General features: G+C 42.7%; 1 protein-coding gene across 5 annotated transcripts in view; it reads left to right on the top strand.

The window, feature by feature from the left end:
• Positions 1–21,222, top strand: part of SLCO2B1 (solute carrier organic anion transporter family member 2B1) — a 151,961-nt gene that overhangs the window by 88,764 nt on the left and 41,975 nt on the right. For all 5 annotated transcript variants that reach the window (XM_073612564.1, XM_073612562.1, XM_073612567.1 and 2 more), the window contains exons 3-7: positions 1,500–1,637; positions 4,784–4,946; positions 9,810–10,031; positions 14,117–14,215; positions 15,396–15,526. In XM_073612564.1, the coding sequence (XP_073468665.1) occupies positions 1,500–1,637; positions 4,784–4,946; positions 9,810–10,031; positions 14,117–14,215; positions 15,396–15,526 (753 nt within the window). The remainder of the gene's footprint in view (positions 1–1,499; positions 1,638–4,783; positions 4,947–9,809; positions 10,032–14,116; positions 14,216–15,395; positions 15,527–21,222) is intronic.

Here is a 21,222-nt window from a genome sequence, read left to right as displayed (position 1 = left end):
CACTGGTGCAAACCATTTGGTGGAGGAGGGGATTATGGTGTGGGGGTTGTTCTTCTGGGGTTGGGCTTGGCCCTGGCCCCTTAGTTCCAGTGAAGGGAAATATTAAGGCGTGAGCATATCAAGACATTTTGGACAAATTCATGATCCCAACTTTGTGGGAACAGTTTGGGGATGGCCCCTTCCCGTTCAAACATGACTGCCCACCAGTGCACAAAGCAAGGTCCATGAAGACATGTATGAGCGGGTTTGGGGTTGAGGAACTTGACTGGCCTGCACAGAGTCCTGACCTTAACCCGATATGAACACTTTTGGGATGAATTAGAGTGGAGACTGCGAGCCAGGCCTTCTCGTCCAACATCAGTGACTGACCCCACAAATGCTCTTCTGGAAGAATGGTCAAACATTCCCATAGACACACTCCTAAACCTTGTGGACGGCCTTCCCAGAAGAGTTGAAGCTGTTATAGCTGCAAAAGGTGGACCAACTCAATATTGAACCCTACAGACCAAGACTGGGATGGCATTAAAGTTCATGTGCGTGTAAAGGCAGGTGTCCCAATACTTTTGATAATATAGTGTATATCTGAGATGTTTCTTGCTTGAATCAAATGGATATATAGCTGTTCTGTCTTCTCAATGCGCTTTTTAAGTATGTTCAGTTGAAAATGGTGGTACCCTATAAGGCACCCATAAAGCCACATGTAGGCTTCTTTGTTTAATGTAAATGTTGTTATCTCCTGTATGTATTATAAGTTAGCATGGCAAAATTATTTACATTTTATTTTTAATACTGGACTTTTTTTTAGGTCATTAAAAAAAGTACCAAACGAAATAAAAATAATAAAAACTAAGATAAAAAAAAGATGTACTTATAAGTGGTTGAAAATATATATTGATCTGCATATGAATGAAACAAAGTAAGTGCATCATAAAAATAATGTTGCATTATATTTCTCAGTAAGGCTTCTGAACATTATTTGGAAGCTTCATTTTGCCTAGCAGTGGCACAGCGCAAGTCCTGGCTGTCGTTTTTACAGCCAGTATTTGCTGACAATAGCGACAGGGGGAGCAGCATCCAGGAAGGGGGGAGAGCAGTACCCAGAGAGGGGGAAGCTGTAGAGAGGGTGGGTGGGGGGCAGCAATCAGGAAGGGGGGAGAGCAGTACCCAGAGAGGGGGAAGCAGTAGCGAGGGTGGGTAGGGGGAGAGCAGTACCCAGAGAAAGGGGGTGGGGAAGCAGTAGCGAGGGTGGGTGGGGGTCAAGCAACCAGGCTGGGGGAGGGGGGGGGGGTGTCAGCAATTGAGGGAGGGGAACAAGCCTTATGTCCACGTAATTTGTTCAGTTTTTTTAGGTTGTATGTGTAGGTAGATGAAATGAACTTTCAGATTTCAGCACAGTTGCAGTGTTTGCTGAATAGCATTGTAACTGCCTTCTCTCACTTTGCCTTCTACACCCAAGCTCTACAGCTGGAACATAATTGAGTGTCGTATTTTGATCCCAGGTCTTCATGTTTTGCCATGGACTTCTTCAGCTGTCTCAGCTCCTCCTGACCGGATACCTGAGGAGCACCATATCGACCATTGAGAAACGCTTCGGCGTGTCCAGTCAGACATCAGGGATCCTGTCATCCTTCAATGAGGTAACCAATCAGGTTCATCAGAACTGATAAAAATGGAATATCAGAGGGGATTTTCTATGGACTGCAAAATGTAAAAAGGAATCTTACGGGGCTGTTAAATGCAATTTCACATCTACTGAATAGAAAAAAGTAATAATAATGCTAACAATAAAATGTATAAAAATAATACCAATAATAATGACAACAATAAGAAGTAGTATTGTTATGATTTTTATTATTATTGTTGTTATTTTGTATTATTACAATAATAATAGAAATATTAATAATTACAACAATAATGACAATAATAATAATCATCATCATGGAAAAAATAATAATGACAATAATAATAATTTCAATTATTATTACAATATTACAATAATAACAATCATAATAATATCAATAATAATGACAATATTAATAATAATAAATAAATATTAAATATCATGATTCTTATTATTATAATAATAATAAAAAAAAAATAATTACAACAATAATGACAATAATAATCTTTGTCATGGCAAAAATAATAATGACAATAATAATAATTTACATTATTATTACAATAATAACAACAATCATAATAATAGCAATAATAATAATAATAATAATTATTATTATTATTATTATTATTATTATTATTATTATTATTTTTATTATTATTGTAACAAAAATAAAAATAATAATAATTACAAAAATAATGATAATAATAATAATAATAATAATAATAATAATAATAATAATCATCATGACAAAAATAATAATGACAATAATAATATTTGCAATTATTATTACATTTTTACAATAATAACAACAATCATTAATAATAATAACATAATAATAGCAATAATGATGAAAATATTAATAATAATAATAATAATAATAATAATAATAATAATAATAATAATAATAATAGTAATAATAATAATAATAAATATTATTATGATTTTTATTAGTATTGTTTTTTATTAATACAATAATAATAAAATAATAATAATCACAACAATAATGACAATAATAATAATCATCATCATGGCAAAAAAAATAATGACAATAATAATAATTTAAATTATTATTACAATAATAACAACAATCATAATAATAGCAATAATAATGACAATATTAACAATAATAATATAAAATATTATTATGATTTTGATTATTATTTTTTTTTATTAATACAATAATAATAATAATTACAACAATAATAATAATAATCATCATCATGATCAATCAATCATCATCAAGTATTATTATTATGATTTTTATTATTATTGTTATTTTTTATTATTACAATAATAAAAATAATATTAATTACAACAATGACAATAATAATAATCCTCATCATGGGAAAAATAATAATGACAATAATAATAATTTAAATTATTATTACAATAATAACAATCATAATAATAGCAATAATAATGACAATATTAACAATAATAATATAAAATACTATTATGATTTTTATTATTATTGTTTTTTTATTATTACAATAATAATAATAATAATAATAATAATAATAATAATAATAATAATAATTACAACAATAATAATAATCATCATCATGATCAACCAGTCATCATCAAGTATTATTGTTATGATTTTTATTATTATTGTTATTTTTTATTATTACAATAATAATAATAATAAAATAATATTCATTACAACAATAATGACAATAATAATAATCATGATCATGGCAAAAATAATAAGGACAATAATAATTTCAATTATTATTACATTATTACAATAATAACAACAATTATAATAATGCAATAATAATGACAATAAAAATTATAATAATACAATTAATAATAATAATAATAATACAATTAATATGGAGTAAAATACTAGAAGAAAGCTATGCAGGTTGTGAGAGCCCTCATGGTAGCCCTCCACTCGGAGTGACTGACCACATTCACCATGAGTTTAGAATCAACCAGTTCTCTCAACCTGATCAGACAGATTAAAATGTATGTAAGTCTTAACAATGAACTCCTTTTATTTGCTCTATTTTGGTCTTTTAAATATACCATTGAAAGTGTTTTGTTATATCTGTTGGATAAGTATAAAATGACACCCGTTGATCCTGCCAGAAACCCAGTGAGCTCCTAACTTCCTGTGCTCCCTTTGCTGCACCTACATTGTTCCCAGTTCTCTCTCCCAGAACACCTCCCTACCTAACAGGTGACAAGGGACGGGAGGTGTTCTGTAGTCCTGCCCTAAGGTGACAATCTTCCTCCTCCATAGATACATTATAGTGACTGAGCTGTCATGGACAGCCCATGGTCAACTATTAATGGCCAGGAGCAGGTAGGACAGGCTGTTGATGACATCAACACTGTGCAGCCAATTAGAGTGACACATGACCGGGAAGCCCTCCTACCAGCCTCGGGTGTCATGGAACCACCACATCTATGTAATGGTAAGCCGCAATCAAATACATTTTCGTTTTCGGGGTTTGGATAAACTTTAACACCTTCACGCCGGCTGGAGCCGAAAGCTTTAAATGGGCTGGTTGGTAGGAGGGCGGGCTGCTGATCATGTGACACTGTGATTGGCTGTACAGTGCTGACATCATCAAAAGCAACCGCCAGTAGTAGACCATACGCTTTCTATGACAGCTTGGTCAGAGTTCTGTGGAGAGCCCCTAGAACAAGACAGCGACAAATATACTGTATGTGGGGCTGGGCATTAAGGACCACATGCCCTGCTACCACATATGTGCATAATGCTGCCGTAAAAGGATTGGCATCTCAAACACCAACAGGTGCACAAGCGAAAATAATATAAATGCAAAAACAATGCTAAATTACAAAAAAAACTCATAAATAAATTAAGGCTATTAAATATATTAAATTAAATTGTATAGGACCCAACAGGTGGGAGTAGTCGAGTATTTCCTCCACGTATCATGGTGGATAGCCTCTTCTTCAGGAGGGTGTGGTTCTTCTAACCCTCTCACACACTATTCAAAACAAGCAAAGAAAGGGTTGTCTTTGATTAGCGCCTTGTTCTCAGATATGGGGAAGTGACGTGTAACTTCCAGAAGAAAAATAAAGCAGAGAGGACCATTGGGGGAATTTGTATCCTGACTGCGATATGGGAGGGACCTGAGTAGATATGACCAAGCCACTGACCCTTCAAACGTCTTCTTGTTTCAGATTGGAAATACGATTCTCATTGTGTTTGTCAGCTACTTTGGCAGTCGGGTGCACCGGCCTCGCTTCATTGGTTTTGGTGCTCTGGTTGTCTGTGTTGCTGGATTCATCATGTGTCTACCTCACTTTATAATGGGACAGTATGAGTATGACAAGTCCCATGCCAGTAAGTGTCCTTGTGTTCTCCCCGGTCATAAAAGTTTGGTGCTCTACTTGCAACGTGTAGTAAATTTTAAAAGTTGCTCGATGCAAGGCCAGGTTAAAGCCTCTCAAGATATTCCCAGCACTGGAGGAATTTTGTCTCCAGGAAAAACATAAATGTTTTTACCACCAGCGCTAGCATTTCTTGTACCACCAGCAGCAACATTTCATCCACCACCTGCACAATTATTTCATCTACCACCAGCACCAACATTACATCCACCACCGGCATCAACATTACATCCATCACCAGCATCAACATGACACCCACCACCAGCACCAACATTACTTCCATCACCAGCACCAACATTACATCCACCACCAGCACCAACATTACATCCACCACCAGCACCAACATTACATCCACCACCAGCACCAACATTACATCCACCACCAGCACCAACATTACATCCATCACCAGCACCAACATTACATCCATCACCAGCCTCAAAATGACATCCATGACCTGCAGAAATCATTTAGCCACTACCAGCACCAAAATTACTTCCATCACCTGCACCAACATGACACCCAGCACCAGCACCAACGTTTCATTTTTTTAAATTTTTTTTTTTTTTTATTAAATGAAAAAAAAGTTTTGTAACAAAGGGGAATCATAGGATATAGAAAAATAGGCATAATTACAACGAGAGGAAATTTGGATACAAACATCCCCTAAGCAGGTCTTCCCCAAGAAACAAGGGAAGGCCTGAGGGGGTTATGTTTGCAATAGAAGCGTGAGGCACAATTGCAGATAAATGAAAAAGCAACCAGCCGCCCAGGCACCCCGACACCCCAAATGGGTTCAGACTGTCACAGGGTCCTGGGGCCGGCCGGCCTTTCGGGTGCAGATTAAGTCAAAATGCGCTCACAGGAGATATTATTAAACCATTGAAAGTCTGATATACGAAATAACCTCATAAACATTAATAGATGTGCCCAAGGGCTACTTGAGCTGCTGTAACATAACTGAGGATGGCCAATTGAGCCAGAGTTAAATAGTATGATTGTAGAAGATAGAGGGATTTTTGTTACATACATGTCCACATGTCCCAACTTCCTAGCAGCAGGCACCGATAGGAAGACGGGAAGCAAGGGTATAGGAGAAGAGAGAGAAGAGATAGAAAATAGTGGGGAAAGGAAAAGGGCGAAAGAGGGAATCATGAGGGTGATGGTGCCCACGAGGAGAGCCAACGGGTTAAGAGGGGCTTGCTTCTGACGAGTCATCAGTGGGTAGGGAGGATCATTGGATTAAAGGGAAACGCCAATATATCGGGCCCAGGGTTACCATACTCTTTTTGAGATTTTTGAGTTTGCCAAGAATGGTATTAGAGGTTTTTTCTTGGTACATGATCCAGGAAATTTTTTGTTTGGTTAATTGGAAAGAGACTTTTGGGGATTTCCAGGCCCGAGCTATTGTCAATTTAGCTCCAATAATGATGTAGTGGATCAAAATTTGGTTGTTTTTAGAGGTTTTGGGAATTTTCTGGTTTAGGAGGGCTATTGTCGGTTTTTGGGGGACCGCGATGTAATTCTAATTAGGTTAAAAGTATTATTCCAATAGCCTCTAATTCTGGGACATTCCCAAAAGATATGAATAAGAGATCCCAGGTGTCCGCATCCCCTGAAGCATAAGGGAGAGGACTGTGGGTAAAATTTAGCTAGGCGTGTTGGTACTAGGTACCATCGGGAGAGGACCTTGAGGTTTGCCTCAATCAAGGAGATGTTAAGGATCCCCTTGAAAGAGCTTGTGAAGTGAGAATGCCAGGTATCTAGGTCCCACTCGAACCCTAGGTCACGCTCCCAGCTCTGCATAAATGTCGCTTTCTCTAGCGGTTCAGCTAATGCTGAATAAATCAGGGAGATTCCCCCCCTCGTGTCCATGGCCGTGGAGCACCATAGTTCATATGGGGTAACCGTTAGGGGAGGGGAGTCTTGGGAGGAGATTGTGTGAAGAAAGTGGGCTATCTGGTAAAAGCAAAATTTTTCTGAGGAAGGCATTTCCAGTTTCGAGGTGCAGTGGCTTCGTTTAAGGGAGCGGTTTGCATTAAAAAAGTGCCCTATTCGATAGAGACCTGTATCGATCCACCACTGAAATGCCTTAATATCGAGCCCTGGCGGGAATAGGGGATTATTGAAAATGTGGGCAAGGGGATGCCATTTGGATGTTATGGAATTCAATTTCTTTAGGGAGTCATATAATGCTATTGAGTGAGATAGGGTAGGGGCTAGGATCGGGGGCCTAGATTTAGGTGGGCGCCATATAAGGAAATCTATGGTGAAGTTGGGGATCTCCTGCCTTTCCATTCCTATCCAGTCAGGTTTAGGCCCTCTGGAATAGATAGCGGAGATTTGGCATAGTTGTGCTGCCTGGTAATACCACTAGAGATTAGGCAGTCCCAACCCTCCTTTCCTTCGGGGTCTAAAAAGAGTGTTTTTAGGAAGTCTATGATTTGATTTGCCCCATATAAATCGGATTATTGATGATTGTAGGTTCTGTAAATGGGATTTAGGGACAGGAATGGGTAGAGAATGAAAGAGGTAAAGTAACCTTGGGAGGAGTGTCATTTTAATAGTGTTTACCCTGCCTAGCCAGGACAATTTATGTAGCGACCATTGGTCCAGATCTATTTTAAGCTTCTTGAACATAGGTGGGTAGTTATATTTATAAAGTTGGTCAATCTTGGAAGTTAGGTGGATGCCAAGGTATGTGATCGAGGTGGTGCTCCAAGAGAAGGGGAAGTGGATTTTTAGTCTATCAACAAGGGAAGGGGAGGATGTAACGTTAAGAACGATCGATTTAGACATATTAACTTGTAGTCCTGAGACCTGTCTGAATTTGTGGAGGAGTTGTAATATGTTAGGGGTTGAGGTGAGAGGGGAGGTGATGAAGAGAAGTACATAATCCGCAAAGAGCGGGCATTTGTGTATTGTCTGGCCACATTTGACTCTGTGGATATCTGGGTGGTCTCTAATGGCTATAGCTAAAGTTTCTATAACGATGGCAAAAAGGAGGGGGAATAGTGGACAGCCCTGTCTAGTTCCTGTGGAGATGGGGAAAGGATCAGAAAGGTGTCCTTGGAGTCTAATCTGTGCTCTGGGCTGGGAATAGAGGGCTTTGAGGAGGTCAATAAAGTGTGAGCCGAAACCCACCTTTCTAAAGTGTTGAATAGGTAAGGCCAGGTGACAGTATCAAAAGCCTTTTGGAGGTCAATGGAAAGAAGGAAGCCTTCTTGAGGGGGATTGCCATCCCAACCTAATTTCAATAAGGAGCACCAACATTTCTTTAATCACTAGCACTTACAACACAACCACCACCAGCATCAACATTTCATCCATCACTATCATCAACATTACATCCATAATCAACATTACATCCATCATTTCTTCCATTGCCAGCACTTAAATTTCTTCCATCACCATCACCAACATTTCTTCCATTGCCTACACTTACATTACAACCACCACCAGCATCAACATTACATCCATCACCTGCACCAATCTAAAAATCTATCACTAGCACCAGCAATTCGTCCACCGCCAGCACCAACATTACTTTCATCACCAGCACCAACATGACACCCACCATCAGCACCAACGTTTTATTCATCACTTGTACAAATATTTCATCCATCACCAGCACCAACATTTTATCCATCACCAGCACCAACATAACATCCTCCACCAGCATCAACATTTCATTTCATTCAACATCAGCATCAACAGAACATCTATCACCAGCATCAAACATATTTATCACCAGCACCAACATTACATCCATCACCAGCACTAACATTACATCCATCACCAGCACCAACATGACACCCACCATCAGCCATCAGCACCAACGTAACTTCTATCACCAGCACCTACATTTCTTCCATCACCAACCATCCCCAACATTTCTTCGATTGCCAACACGTACATTACAACCACCACCAGTATCAACATTACATCCATCACCTGCACCAACCTAAAAATCCAAAACTAGCACCAACATTTTACCCACCACCAGCACAGATATTTCATCCAGCAACAGCATAACATCCTTCACCAGCACCAACATTCCATCCACCAACAGGCACCAACATAACTTCCATCACCTGCACCCACATTGCATACACCACAAGCATCAACATTGCATCCATCACTGACACCAACATTACATCCATCACCAGCACCAACATGACACTCACCATCAGCACCAACTTTTCTTCCATCACCAGCACCTACATTTCTTCTATCACCATCACCAACATTACAACCACCACCAGCATCAACATTACATCCATCACCTGCACCAACCTAAGAATCAATCACTAGCACCAACATTTCATCCACCAACTGCACCAACATTAATCCCACCACCAGCACAAATATTTCATGAATCACCTGCACCCACATTAAATATACCACAAGCACCAACATAACATTCTCCACCAGCATCAACATTACATCCATCACCAGCACCAAACATATCATTCATCACCAGCTTCAACATTTCATCCATCACCAGCATCAACATTACTTCCATCACCTGCAACAACATTACATCCTCCATTATCCTGGACATTCTGGATAAATATTTTGGCTATTTAGCTGTTTCTCCATTATTGTTGTTAAAGTATGTAAAATGTGAAGTTTTAGATATGGACTTGTGGCAGGCAGAACCCCCGAGTGCATTCAGTACTATCCTTGCTGCCTATACCTGCTGCCTGTTGCAACAGAGGTTTATGGTTCTCCTCTTCCTGAGGCCCATGTGGGTTGGGGTTCTGATTAATGCTAACATTCGAACCATTCAATCTTGTATATTTTTCCATCTTATTAGGTGTCTACAGCAACATAACTGATGTTTGCCAGCCTGACATATCCAATCTGGACGATAGCAACGACCAATGTGTCATAAAGATGGACAAAGAGAACAGAAACGTTCTGTCCATCCTCTTCATTGGCCAGATCCTGCTCGGTATAGGTGGAGTGCCTATCCAGCCATTTGGAATATCGTATATTGATGATTATGCCAGTAAGAGGAACTCGCCTCTATACATAGGTAAGATGAATGGCGTACGAGGGTAGGGAAAGTTTGGTTAGTGTGTTTGAACTTTGCTTGTTCAGCCCTTCCTATGAATGCTGGGCTTTCAGCCTGTTCAACAGGAGCCAAACCTCATATATAGCAGCAGATAAGGGACAGTTGGCGGGATAGAGGAGTGCAAGGGGAAGTTAGGCGAGATAGAAAACTGTAAGGGACAGTTGAGGTGGAAGGATAAAAAAGTGTAAGGGACAGTTGGGGGGAAGAGGATAAAGAAGCGTAAGGGACAGTTGGGGTAGATAGAGAACTGTAAGGGACAGTTGGGGTAGATAGAGAACTGTAAGAGACAGTTGAGGTTGGTGAAGATAAAGTATTGTAAGGGACAATTGAGGACAGTTAGATGGGGACAGAGTGTAAGGGACTGTTAAGGTAGATAGAAAACTGTAAGGGACAGTTGGGGCCATAGAATAAAGAATTGTAAAGGACAGTTGGGGTAGATAGAGAGTTGTAAGGGACAGTTGAGGTGGGGGGATAAAGAAGCGTAAAGGAAAGTTGGGGGGGACTATAAGGTACAGTTGAGGTTGGGGGAGGGGAGTAAACCAGTGTTAGGGACAGTTGGGGTAGATAGAGAACTGTAAGGGACAGTTGAGGTTGGGGGGGGTGAAGTGTAAGGGACAGTTTGGGTAGATAGAGAACTGTAAAAGATAGTTGAGGTGAGGGGGGGGATAAAAAAGTGTAAGGGTGAGTTGGGGTAGACAGTAAGGACAATTAGGAGGAGATAGAGAAACTGTAAGGGACAGTTGTCATGAAGGGGTGTATGAAAGTGTAAGAGACAGTTGGTGAGACAGAGAGCTGTAAGTGACAGTTGGGGGCATGGGGGGGGGGGGTTGAAGTGTAAGGAACAGTTGGGGGAGATAGAGGGGTTTAATGGACAGTTGGATGGGGACAGAGAAGTGTAAAGGACTGTTAGATAGAAAACTTTAAGGGACAGTTGGGGCCGTAGAATAAAGAACTGGAAGGGACAGTTGGGGTGGGGGGATAAAGACGTCTAAGAGACAGTTGGGGGCAGACTATAAGGGACAATTGAGGTTGGGGGGATAAAGAAGTGTAAGGGACAGTTGGGGTAGATAGAGAACTGTAAAGGACAGTTGAGATTGGGAAGGATCAAGAAGACTCAGAGACAGTTGGGGTAGATAGAGAACTTTAAGGGACAGTTGAGTTTTGGAGGGGGGGATAAAGAAGTGTAAGGGACAGTTGGGATAGATAGAGAACTGTAAGGGACAGTTGAGGTTGGGGGGATAGAGAAGTGTAAGGGACAAATGGAGTAGATAGAAAAATATAAGGGATAGTTGAGGTTGAAGGGGAGAAAGAAGTGTAAGGGGCAGTTGGAGTAGATAGAGAACTATAAGGGATAGTTGAGGTTGAAGGGGACAAAGAAGTGTAAGGAACAGTTGGGGTAGATAGAGAACTTTAAGGGACAGTTGAGGTTCGGGGATTAAAGACGTGTAAGGGACAGTTGGGGTCGATAGAGCACTATAAGGGATAGTTGAGGTTGAATTGGAGAAACAAGTGTAAGGGACAGTTGGGGTAGATAGAGAACTGTAAGGAACAGTTGAGGGGGATGTAGAAGTACAATAGACACATAATAGGGAGATGAGGATACCCACAGGGGCCACTAGAGAAAACCTTTTGCATCCCTTTTAAGTGTACGTTTCTTTGGGAAGAGGTCTCTTCACCTTTGCTTTGGTAGTTTCTACTTGTTTTTAGGTGGATTTTGTAATCTGAGTGCCTTTATAGAGGGCTACAGTATGTAATATTAATATTACAATTATTTCATGGTGGGCATGGTGGGATATCTGGCAGAATTCTCGGTCAGTCACTTCTATTTTCAGTCCTATTTGATTTCTGTCTCACTTCTCGGGTTCTCAAACTATTAACCTCAGTGAACCTAATAAACTCTAACATCTCATCCTCTTTCTGTATCTCTCTATGTAGGTTTCTCCCCTGACTCACTAATTACTGTTCCTCATTGAGAAGCTAGAAAAGAATGCCTCTCTATGGCCCTGTAATTCAAATTGACAACTTTCATGAATATCAGCACCTCTTGTTCCCAAGCCTTGGCAGCTTAGATGACATGGTCTGTGGCTACCAACAGCATTGTGAGGGTTTCACTGCATTGTAGAGATACTGAAGGGTCTGTTGTTTTCAGACAGACCTTGATTGGTAACAGAGAGATAAGGATCACCAAAGGACAACTACTGTGCAGCACAAGGCTGCATATGTGATAAACAAATGTGGATACCCCAGGTATACCCTGCAACTGAATCCCATGGGATAGTCGCGGGATTTAAATAAAATCCTGGGGATCCTGGGAATACAGGTCCAGGACATGTCCAGGAGCCAAGTGCCTGAACACTTGTTTAGGACTTAGCTCTGGATCTGTGCAGGTATTGTTGGACAGAGTGATCTCCTGTACAGCGTTGTCTGCATAGTTCCCATAATGACATGACCAAGAAAAGCAGAGCAATGCAGAGGTGTGGGGACCACTACCACTGACCACCAATGATAAAGGAGAGTAGGTTTTTATACTGCCACTGACCACCAATGGTTGGGGAGAAGAGGGCTTTTTAGTGCATCTGACCACCAATGATAAGGGAGAGGAGGGCTTTTTACTGCAACTAACCACCAATGTTGGAGGAGAGGGGTGTTCTTTACTGCTACTGACCACCAATGATGAGAGGCGGGAGAGTTTTTACTGCCACTGACCGCTAATGATGAGGGAGAGGGGGATATATAATGTCACTGATTATCAATGATGGAGGGGAGGGGTGCTCTTTACTTCCACTGACCACCAATGATGGGAGATGGGAGAGTTTTTTACTGCCACTGACTATTGATGATGGGGGAGATGGGACTGGTAGCTGCCACTGACCACCAATGGGAAGAGTGGGGCTTTTTAGTTCCACTGACCACCAATGATGGGAGAGAGGGGGGCCTTTTACTGCCACTGCCCATCAATGATAGGGTAGAGGGGTGCTTTTTACTGCCACTGGTCATGAATGATGGGCGACAGGGGGGCTTTTAATGCCATGGACCATAAATGATGGGGGAGAGGGGGGTTTTAATGCCACTGATGAACCAGTGTTAGGGGATAGGGGGGCTTTTTACTGCCACTGATCATTAATGATGGGGGGAGAGGGGAGGCTTTTTACTGTCACTGGCCACCAATAATGGAGGAGAGGGATTTTTTAATGCCATTGATGGACCAATGACGGGAGCCTTTTTCTGCCATTGGCCATGAATCATGGGGGAGAGAAGGGCTTTTTACTGTCACAGATCACCAATAGTGGGGGAGAGGGAGGCTTTTTAATGCCATTGGCCATCAATGATGGTGGAGAAGGGGCTTTTTATGGACACTGAACAAGCATGAGGGGGTCTTTCTAATGCCACTGACCATTGCTCTCTGTATGCCATATTGTATGATACATACTACTGACCATTGCACTCTGCACTATAATCTATGTCACAATTTATAGCAACAAGGACTGAGGCATATGTATGTGATGTATACATTAAGCTGATGCAAACATCACCAATACCTCTGCAAACAACACCTAGCTTTCATCACAACAGCCACAAGTGCAGTCACACCTTGGTGGCACATTGCCCATTGGGTTGTATCTTATTGTGTCCTACCCCATCTTCTACAGCATGAAAGACAATGCTCTCACCAGTGACCAGGCCTGTCTGCCCTGACAAATCACTACCCGCCTAATAGTGAAGACCTCTCCGTTTTAGAACTGGTCATCAGTAGGCTATCCCTTGGCCGGAAAAATGGTCCTTCTGCCACTGTTCTGAATAGGAAAGGAATCTTATTTCAGAAAAAGGAGACATGGCCATCCACCAGCATGGCCATGGCCTCCATCCATCCTCTTAACATAAATGTACCACTTGTAATAGTGACTGTCTGAGTACACCATGAGGAGGGGACAATATGCTTGTGGGTCAAAGTCTTAGATACCTCACTTGAGCAGTAATATATATGAGCGTGAACATGTCTGGAGAAAATCAGCTGTGTAATATTTTGTGTTTCTTCCACATTTCAGGAATACTCTTTGCGATGACGATAATGGGGCCCGGGGTCGCCTTCATCCTTGGGTCGGCCATGCTGCGTTACTACGTAGACATAGACAAGATCCCAGCCAGTGAGTACCTGTATGCCATCGGTCCTGGGCACCATCATCCTGAGAACTATCAGAGTAGATGAGGTGTGATGGGGAGTGAATTGGGGATCTCTACTATTCTGCCTTCTAATCCTACCAGTTGATGTGTGCGGTGACAGCTCAGCATATGTGACTTTGATCTGGCTTTAAGGTCTCATGTCATCTCCACTCACACAAGGCACACTGACACAGAGCTCTGCTAACACAGGGAGCACAGCACGGCAAAGGGTCCCCAAAGCACCCTAGGTTATCTAAGAAGACATCAAAGCAGACACAGCTTGCTTTCCAGCTCCCTTTGTCTGATTGACACCTCCTCCTGCATTGTTTGTTGTAATGGCTCATTGAGTAAAGGGAATTGTTTAGCGTTGGAGAGGAAAACTAAGTCTTGGGCTGTAAATCACTTAAGTCCAGTTCTCTTTCATAAGTCAGTGACTTGGAATAATTATCCGGAGCCCAGGGTCACCTACATCCTTGGGTCAGCCGTGCTGCGTTACTACATAGACATAGACAAGACCCCAGCCAGTGAGTACCTGTATGCCATCAGTCCTGGGCACCCTCATCCTGAGAACTATCAGAGTAGATGAGGTGTGATGGGGAGTGAATTGGGGATCTCTACTATTCTGCCTTCTCATCCTACCTGTTGATGTGTGCGGTGACAGCTCAGCATATGTGACTTTGATCTGGCTTTAAGGTCTCGGTCATCTCCGCTCACACAGGGCACACTGACACAGAGCTCTGCTAGCACAGGGAGCATAGCACGACAAAGGGTCCCCAGAGCAGCCTGGGTTATCTAAGAAGACATCAAAGCAGACACAGCTTGCTTTCCAGCTCCCTTTGTCTGATTGACAACTCCTCCTGTATTGTTTGTTGTAATGGCTCATTGAGTAAAGGGAATTGTTTAGCGTAGGAGAGGAAAACAAAGTCTTGGGCTGTAAATCACTTGAGTCCAGTTCTCTTTCATAAGTCAGTGACTTGGAATAATTATCCGGAGCAGGTGTTCCTTCTTCCCTAGCTGCATGCTTGTCTTGTATTTGGGGTTTTGTAGATAGTAATGGCAACATTATCTCTGATTTTACGAGGGGACGGCTGGGTGGGATCTCTAATAAATCTTGATTTGTATGCATGCAGCAATCATGAATATTGTCGCCGATCTCTTCCGCAGATGAGATTGTGCTCACCCCGAGTGACCCTCGCTGGATCGGAGCCTGGTGGATGGGATACATTGTGGCGGCCAGCGTGGTGGCCATAGCCTCCGTCCCGTATTTCTTCTTCCCCAGAGAGATGCCGCAAGAGGTGAGAAACGATCATAGCAGGATATCCATTTACAATGTGGGCTGAAATCAATAATCTACTCAACCATCCTCTTTCCACCATATTATGTTCAGTCTGGACGTGAAAACACTCCCAAATTGTTATTTTCCGACAGTCATAGTAGACGTTCATGTTTCCCCATTATTTGCTGTTCCATATTGGAGTTATTGTATTACACATACAGGTCTGTACAGAGTTGTAGTAAAGTTCACACCACAGCTTTGTGCCTTATTACTGCACATTATGCCAATGAACCGTAATCGTCAAACGCAAATTTGTTTTGAATAGCACATTACACCGCAATGTGGTGAAGGATCTGTGTGCAAATCTGGTTTAGGCTCTGTTCACATATATGTGAATCGGATGCTTTTTTGAACCGCATCCGATTCGCATTACATATGAACCGGCAGCCTTCTAAATGGAGCCGGTTCATATATGTGCAGCGGCAGTGCAAATTCGCTGCAGATTGAAAAAGAGCCCTGTGCGTTTTCTGAGCACTGCAATGCGGCTCAGATGCAAATTCCCAGCTATTGCCTTCTGTGGGAACGCATCTGAATCGCACATCTCATCAGTCTTGAACACAAATTTGATCTGTGTTCAAAAACAGCGGGGGGGGGGGGGGTCCCCAATCCATACTAGACACTCATCGGGTCTGGTACAGATTTTAAGGGAAACCCCACACCGATAAAGGAAACTGCGTGGGGTCTCCCCAAATCCATTCCAGACCCTTATCTGAGCATGCAGGCCAGGAAAGGGAGGGATGAGCGAGCCATCTCCCCTCTCCCCAGGAGGGCACAGTACAGGTTCCCGGGATGATTTCCTGGATACCACCATCCCGGGAAGCTTAGTAAAAAGCGTGACTGCCCCGGCAAATCCGGGACGGTTGACAAGTATGATGTTATGCAAGATTATCATGGGGCCCCCAAGCACCTGGGGCCCCTGGGCAGTGCCCGGCAGTGCACATGCATTAAGATGGCCCTGGATCGTGCCCACACCTCCCTTTTCTAAGACACAAGGATTGGGCAAACACAGAGGGTAGGGCCCCCCCAAATCCTATCCAGACCCTTATCTTAGCAAGCAGGCCAGGAAAGGGGGGGATGAGCGAGCCATCTCCCCTCTCCCCAGGAGGGCACAGTACAGGTTCCCGGGATGATTTCCTGGACACCACCACCCCGGGAAGCTTAGTAAAAAAAGTGACTGCCCCAGTAAATCCGGGATGGTTGACAAGTATGATGTTATGCAAGATTATCATGGGGCCCCCAAGCACCTGGGGCCCCTGGGCAGTGCCCAGCAGTGCTCATGCATTAAGATGGCCCTGGATCGTGCCCACACCTCACTTTTCTAAGACACGAGGATTGGGCAAACACAGAGGGTAGGGCCCCCCCAAATCCTATCCAGACCCTTATCTGAACAAGCAGGCCAGGAAAGGGAGGGATGAGCGAGCCATCTCCCCCCTCCTCAGGAGGGCACAGTACAGGTTCCCGGGATGATTTCCTGGACACCACCATCCCGGGAAGCTTAGTAAAAAGCGTGACTGCCCCGGCAAATCCAGGACGGTTGACAAGTATGATGTTATGCAAGATTATCATGGGACCCCCAAGCACCTGGGGCCCCTGGGCAGTGCCCAGCAGTGCTCATGCATTAAGATGGCCCTGGATCGTGCCCACACCTCCCTTTTCTAAGACACAAGGATTGGGCAAACACAGAGGGTAGGGCCCCCCAAATCCTATCCAGACCCTTATCTTAGTAAGCAGGCCAGGAAAGGGAGGGATGAGCGAGCCATCTCCCCCCTCCCCAGGAGGGCACAGTACAGGTTCCCGGGATGATTTCCTGGACACCACCATCCCGGAAAGCTTAGTAAAAAGCGTGACTGTCCCGGCAAATCCGGGATGGTTAACAAGTATGATGTTATGCAAGATTATCATGGGGCCTCCAAGCACATGGGGCCCCTAGGCAGTGCCCATGCATTAAGATGACCCTGGATCCAGCCCACACCTCCCCTTTCTAAGACACAAGGATTGGGCAAACACAGAAGGGTAGGGGCTGAAGGAGGAGCAACAGATCAAGCCCTCTCTCCTCTCCCTTCCATGCGGGGTGGGACTGTACTGGCTCTGGGCAGTGTGAGAAAGAGTGCCACAGACACTTGGCATAGACAACTGCAGTTAGCCCTCCAGACAGTTGGTAACCCTGAAGATTAAGGGGGCCCAGGCACACCTGGCCCGTGTGCACGCCCATGAAACCAAAGTGCAATCTGAATAATGTGTCCAGGTTTCAGGTGGTCTGAAACCTGGACACATGATTCAAAACCCGGACTGTCTGGGTGAATCCTGGACAGGTGGCAACCCTAACCCACACTGCAGCCAAACTGCAGCACAGCAATGTGAACGCCCCCTAAGCGTTGTCACCTTAGGACAGGAAGTGTGCTACAGGCTGCGTCATCTGGCCAAAATAAAGCAAAAAGCCTCAATAAAAAAGAGATTGAATGCAGCCAGGACATCTAGGTACAGGTAGGATACTATATAGTACGTTGTGTTCTTGGGTTTGGATACACTTTAGCACACATAGATAACATTATTTTTCTTTCGCTGATCCCATTCACATATCTAAAGTAAACTATAAAAAGTCTCCAGTCCTCCCATTATACAGGTAATAGACCATCAACTCCCACCCTATCGCTTCCTCAAGTATTCAGGTTTATCTGTCTGGCACATTGCGTCCTCCTGAAGTCATGTGATCTCTAAATAACATTTTATTGTGTAACGCAATCTTCTTCCAGTCCTGAGAATCTGCGGTCTGAGAGTTTTGCTGAATTTGGTGGAACTTTTACTGCTGATCCGCCAAAAAAAAAAAAAATGACTTCTGCTTGTAACAGTAAACAATATGTCATCTGTTATTATACATACAGTACCTTGAAAAAGTATTCATACCCCTTAATTTTCTACATCTTGTCATGTTACAACCAAAAACGTAAACCTATTTTATTGGGATTTTATGTGATAGACCAACACAAAGCGGCACATAATTGTGAAGTGGAAGGAAAATGATAAATGGTTTTCCAAATTTTTTACAGGTAAAATATGTGAAAAGTGTGGGGGGTACATTTGTATGGCGACCCCCTGAGTCAATACTTTGTAGAACCACCTTTCTCTGCAATTACAGCTGAAAGTCTTTTTGGGGATGTCTCTACCAGCTTTGCACATCTAGAGAGGGACATTTTTGCCCATTCTTCTTTGCAAAATATCTCAAGCTCTGTCAGATTGGATGGAGAGCGTCTGTGATCAGCAATTTTCAAGTCTTTCCACAGTTTCTCAATTGGGTTTAGGTCTGGACTGTGACTGGGCCATTCTAACACATGAATATGCTTTGATCTAAACCATTCCATTGTAGCTCTGGCTGTATGTTTAGGGTTGTTGTCCTGGAAGGTGAACCTCCACCTCAGTCTCAAAGTCTTTTGCAGACTCTAATGCCGCGTACACACGGTCGGATTTTCCGATGGAAAATGTGTGATAGGACCTTGTTGTCGGAAATTACGACCATGTGTGGGCTCCATCACACATTTTCCATCGGATTTTCTGACACACAAAGTTTGAGAGCTTGCTATAAAATTTTACGACAACAAAATCCGTTGTTGGAAATTCCGATCGTGTGTACACAAATCCGACGCACAAAGTGCCACGCATGCTCAGAATAAATGAAGAGATGAAAGCTATTGGCTACTGCCCCATTTATAGTCCCGACGTACGTGTTTTACGTCACTGCGTTCAGAACGATCGGATTTTTTACGACAACTTTGTGTGACCGTGTGTATGCAAGACAAGTTGGAGCCAACATCCGTCAGAAAAAATCCATGGATTTTGTTGTCGGAATGTCCGAACAATGTCTGACCGTGTGTACAGGGTATAATAGGTTTTCTTTCTTATTTTCTAAGATTGCCCTGTATTTGGCTCCATCCATCTTCTCACCAACTCTGACCAGCTTCCCTGTCTCTGCTAAAGAAAATCATCCCCACAACATGATGCTGCCACCACCATGTTTCACAGTGGGGATGGTGTGTTCAGGGTGATATGCAGTGTTAGTTTTCCCCCCACACAGCGTTTTGCTTTTAGGCCAAAAAGTTCAATTTTGGTCTCATCTGACCAGAGCACCTTCTTCCACATGTTTGCTGTGTCCCCCACATGGCTTCTCGCAAACTGCAAACGGGACTTCTTATGACTTTCTTTCACCAATGTCTTTCTTCTTGTCACTCTTCCATAAAGGTCAGATTTGTGGAGAACACGACTAATAGTTGTCCTGTGGACAGATTCTCCCACCTGTGCTGTGGATCTCTGCAGCTCCTCCAGAGTTACCATGGACCTCTTGGCTCTTCTCTGATGAATGTTCTCCTTGCCCGGCCGGTCAGTTTAGGTGGACGGCCATGTCTTGGTAGGTTTGTAGTTGTACCATACTGTTTCCATTTTCGGATGATGGATTGAACAGAGCTCCGTGAGATGTTCAAAGCTTGGGAGATTTTTTTATAACCTAACACTGCTTTAAACTTCTCCACAACTTTATCCCTGACCTGTCTGGTGTGTTCCTTGGTCTTCATGATGCTGTTTGTTCACTAAGGTTATCTAACAAACCTCTGAGGGCTTCACATAACAGCTGTAGTTATACTGAGATTAAATTACACACAGGTGGACTCTATTTACTAATTAGGTGACTTCTGAAGGCAATTGGTTCCTCTAGATTTTAGTTAGGGGTATCAGAGTAAAGGAGGTGGAATACAAATGCCCCCCCCCCCACACACACACACACTTTTCAGATATTTATCTGTAAAAAATGTTGAAAACCATTTATCATTTTCCTTCCACTTCAGAATTATGTGCCACTTTGTGTTGGTCTATCACATAAAATCCCAATAAAATACATTTACATATTTGGTTGTAACATAACAAAATGTGGAACATTTCAAGGGGTATGAATACTTTTTCAAGGCACTGTGTCTATATGTATAGCTCTGACATAAGCTGTGGCGCTGTTCTAAAGGCAATGTGATACCAAAAATCTGAGTGCTCCAATACCGCACTCTAACCGGTGATATCATAAACCACACCTACCGTCTCAATCTATTTAACCCTATACAGTACTCCACTTAGGTGGCTGTATTAGTAGGGGCAGCAGTTTAAATATATATTTTTGGCCACCCACAATCTTTTTTTTTATAGCTCTGACATATACCGTAGTGCTGTACAGAGAACACTGAGCCAATCACATCAGTCTCTGTACCAGAGGAGCTTACACTCTAATGTCCCCCCCCCAGTCACACACTATTATACATTTATATAGTGGCAGCTGATGTTTTTTTTTGGGGGGGGGTTGAAAACAACCAATCCCCCCCCGGTGGGCCGGCGGCACCCCCACCCCAAGTTTTTGGTCGGTCGGGTCACCTGCACCCCCCCGATATGTAGTACATTCATGTCTTCCATGCAGTACACACAGGTTACACAAGACGTCTGGGCTCGTGGCAGTGGAGGACAGATGGCCGGGAAGAGGAAGTTGGGTGACGGGTGGACTCCGCACTTCCCAATTTTAAAAATAACAATCATCCAATTGTCATCCAATCCCGAAAACAAAGCTGCACTTTATCAGTTTACAAAAATAAATTTGCAGTGAGATGAGTTGAAAGTGTACTCTCATCT

Source organism: Aquarana catesbeiana, linkage group LG02 (assembly GCF_042186555.1).
Source record: "Aquarana catesbeiana isolate 2022-GZ linkage group LG02, ASM4218655v1, whole genome shotgun sequence".
In the NCBI taxonomy this organism is placed as follows: Eukaryota; Metazoa; Chordata; class Amphibia; order Anura; family Ranidae; genus Aquarana; species Aquarana catesbeiana.
The sequence above is the reverse complement of the archived record's forward strand: the minus strand, read 5'-3'. Positions and strand labels throughout refer to the sequence as shown.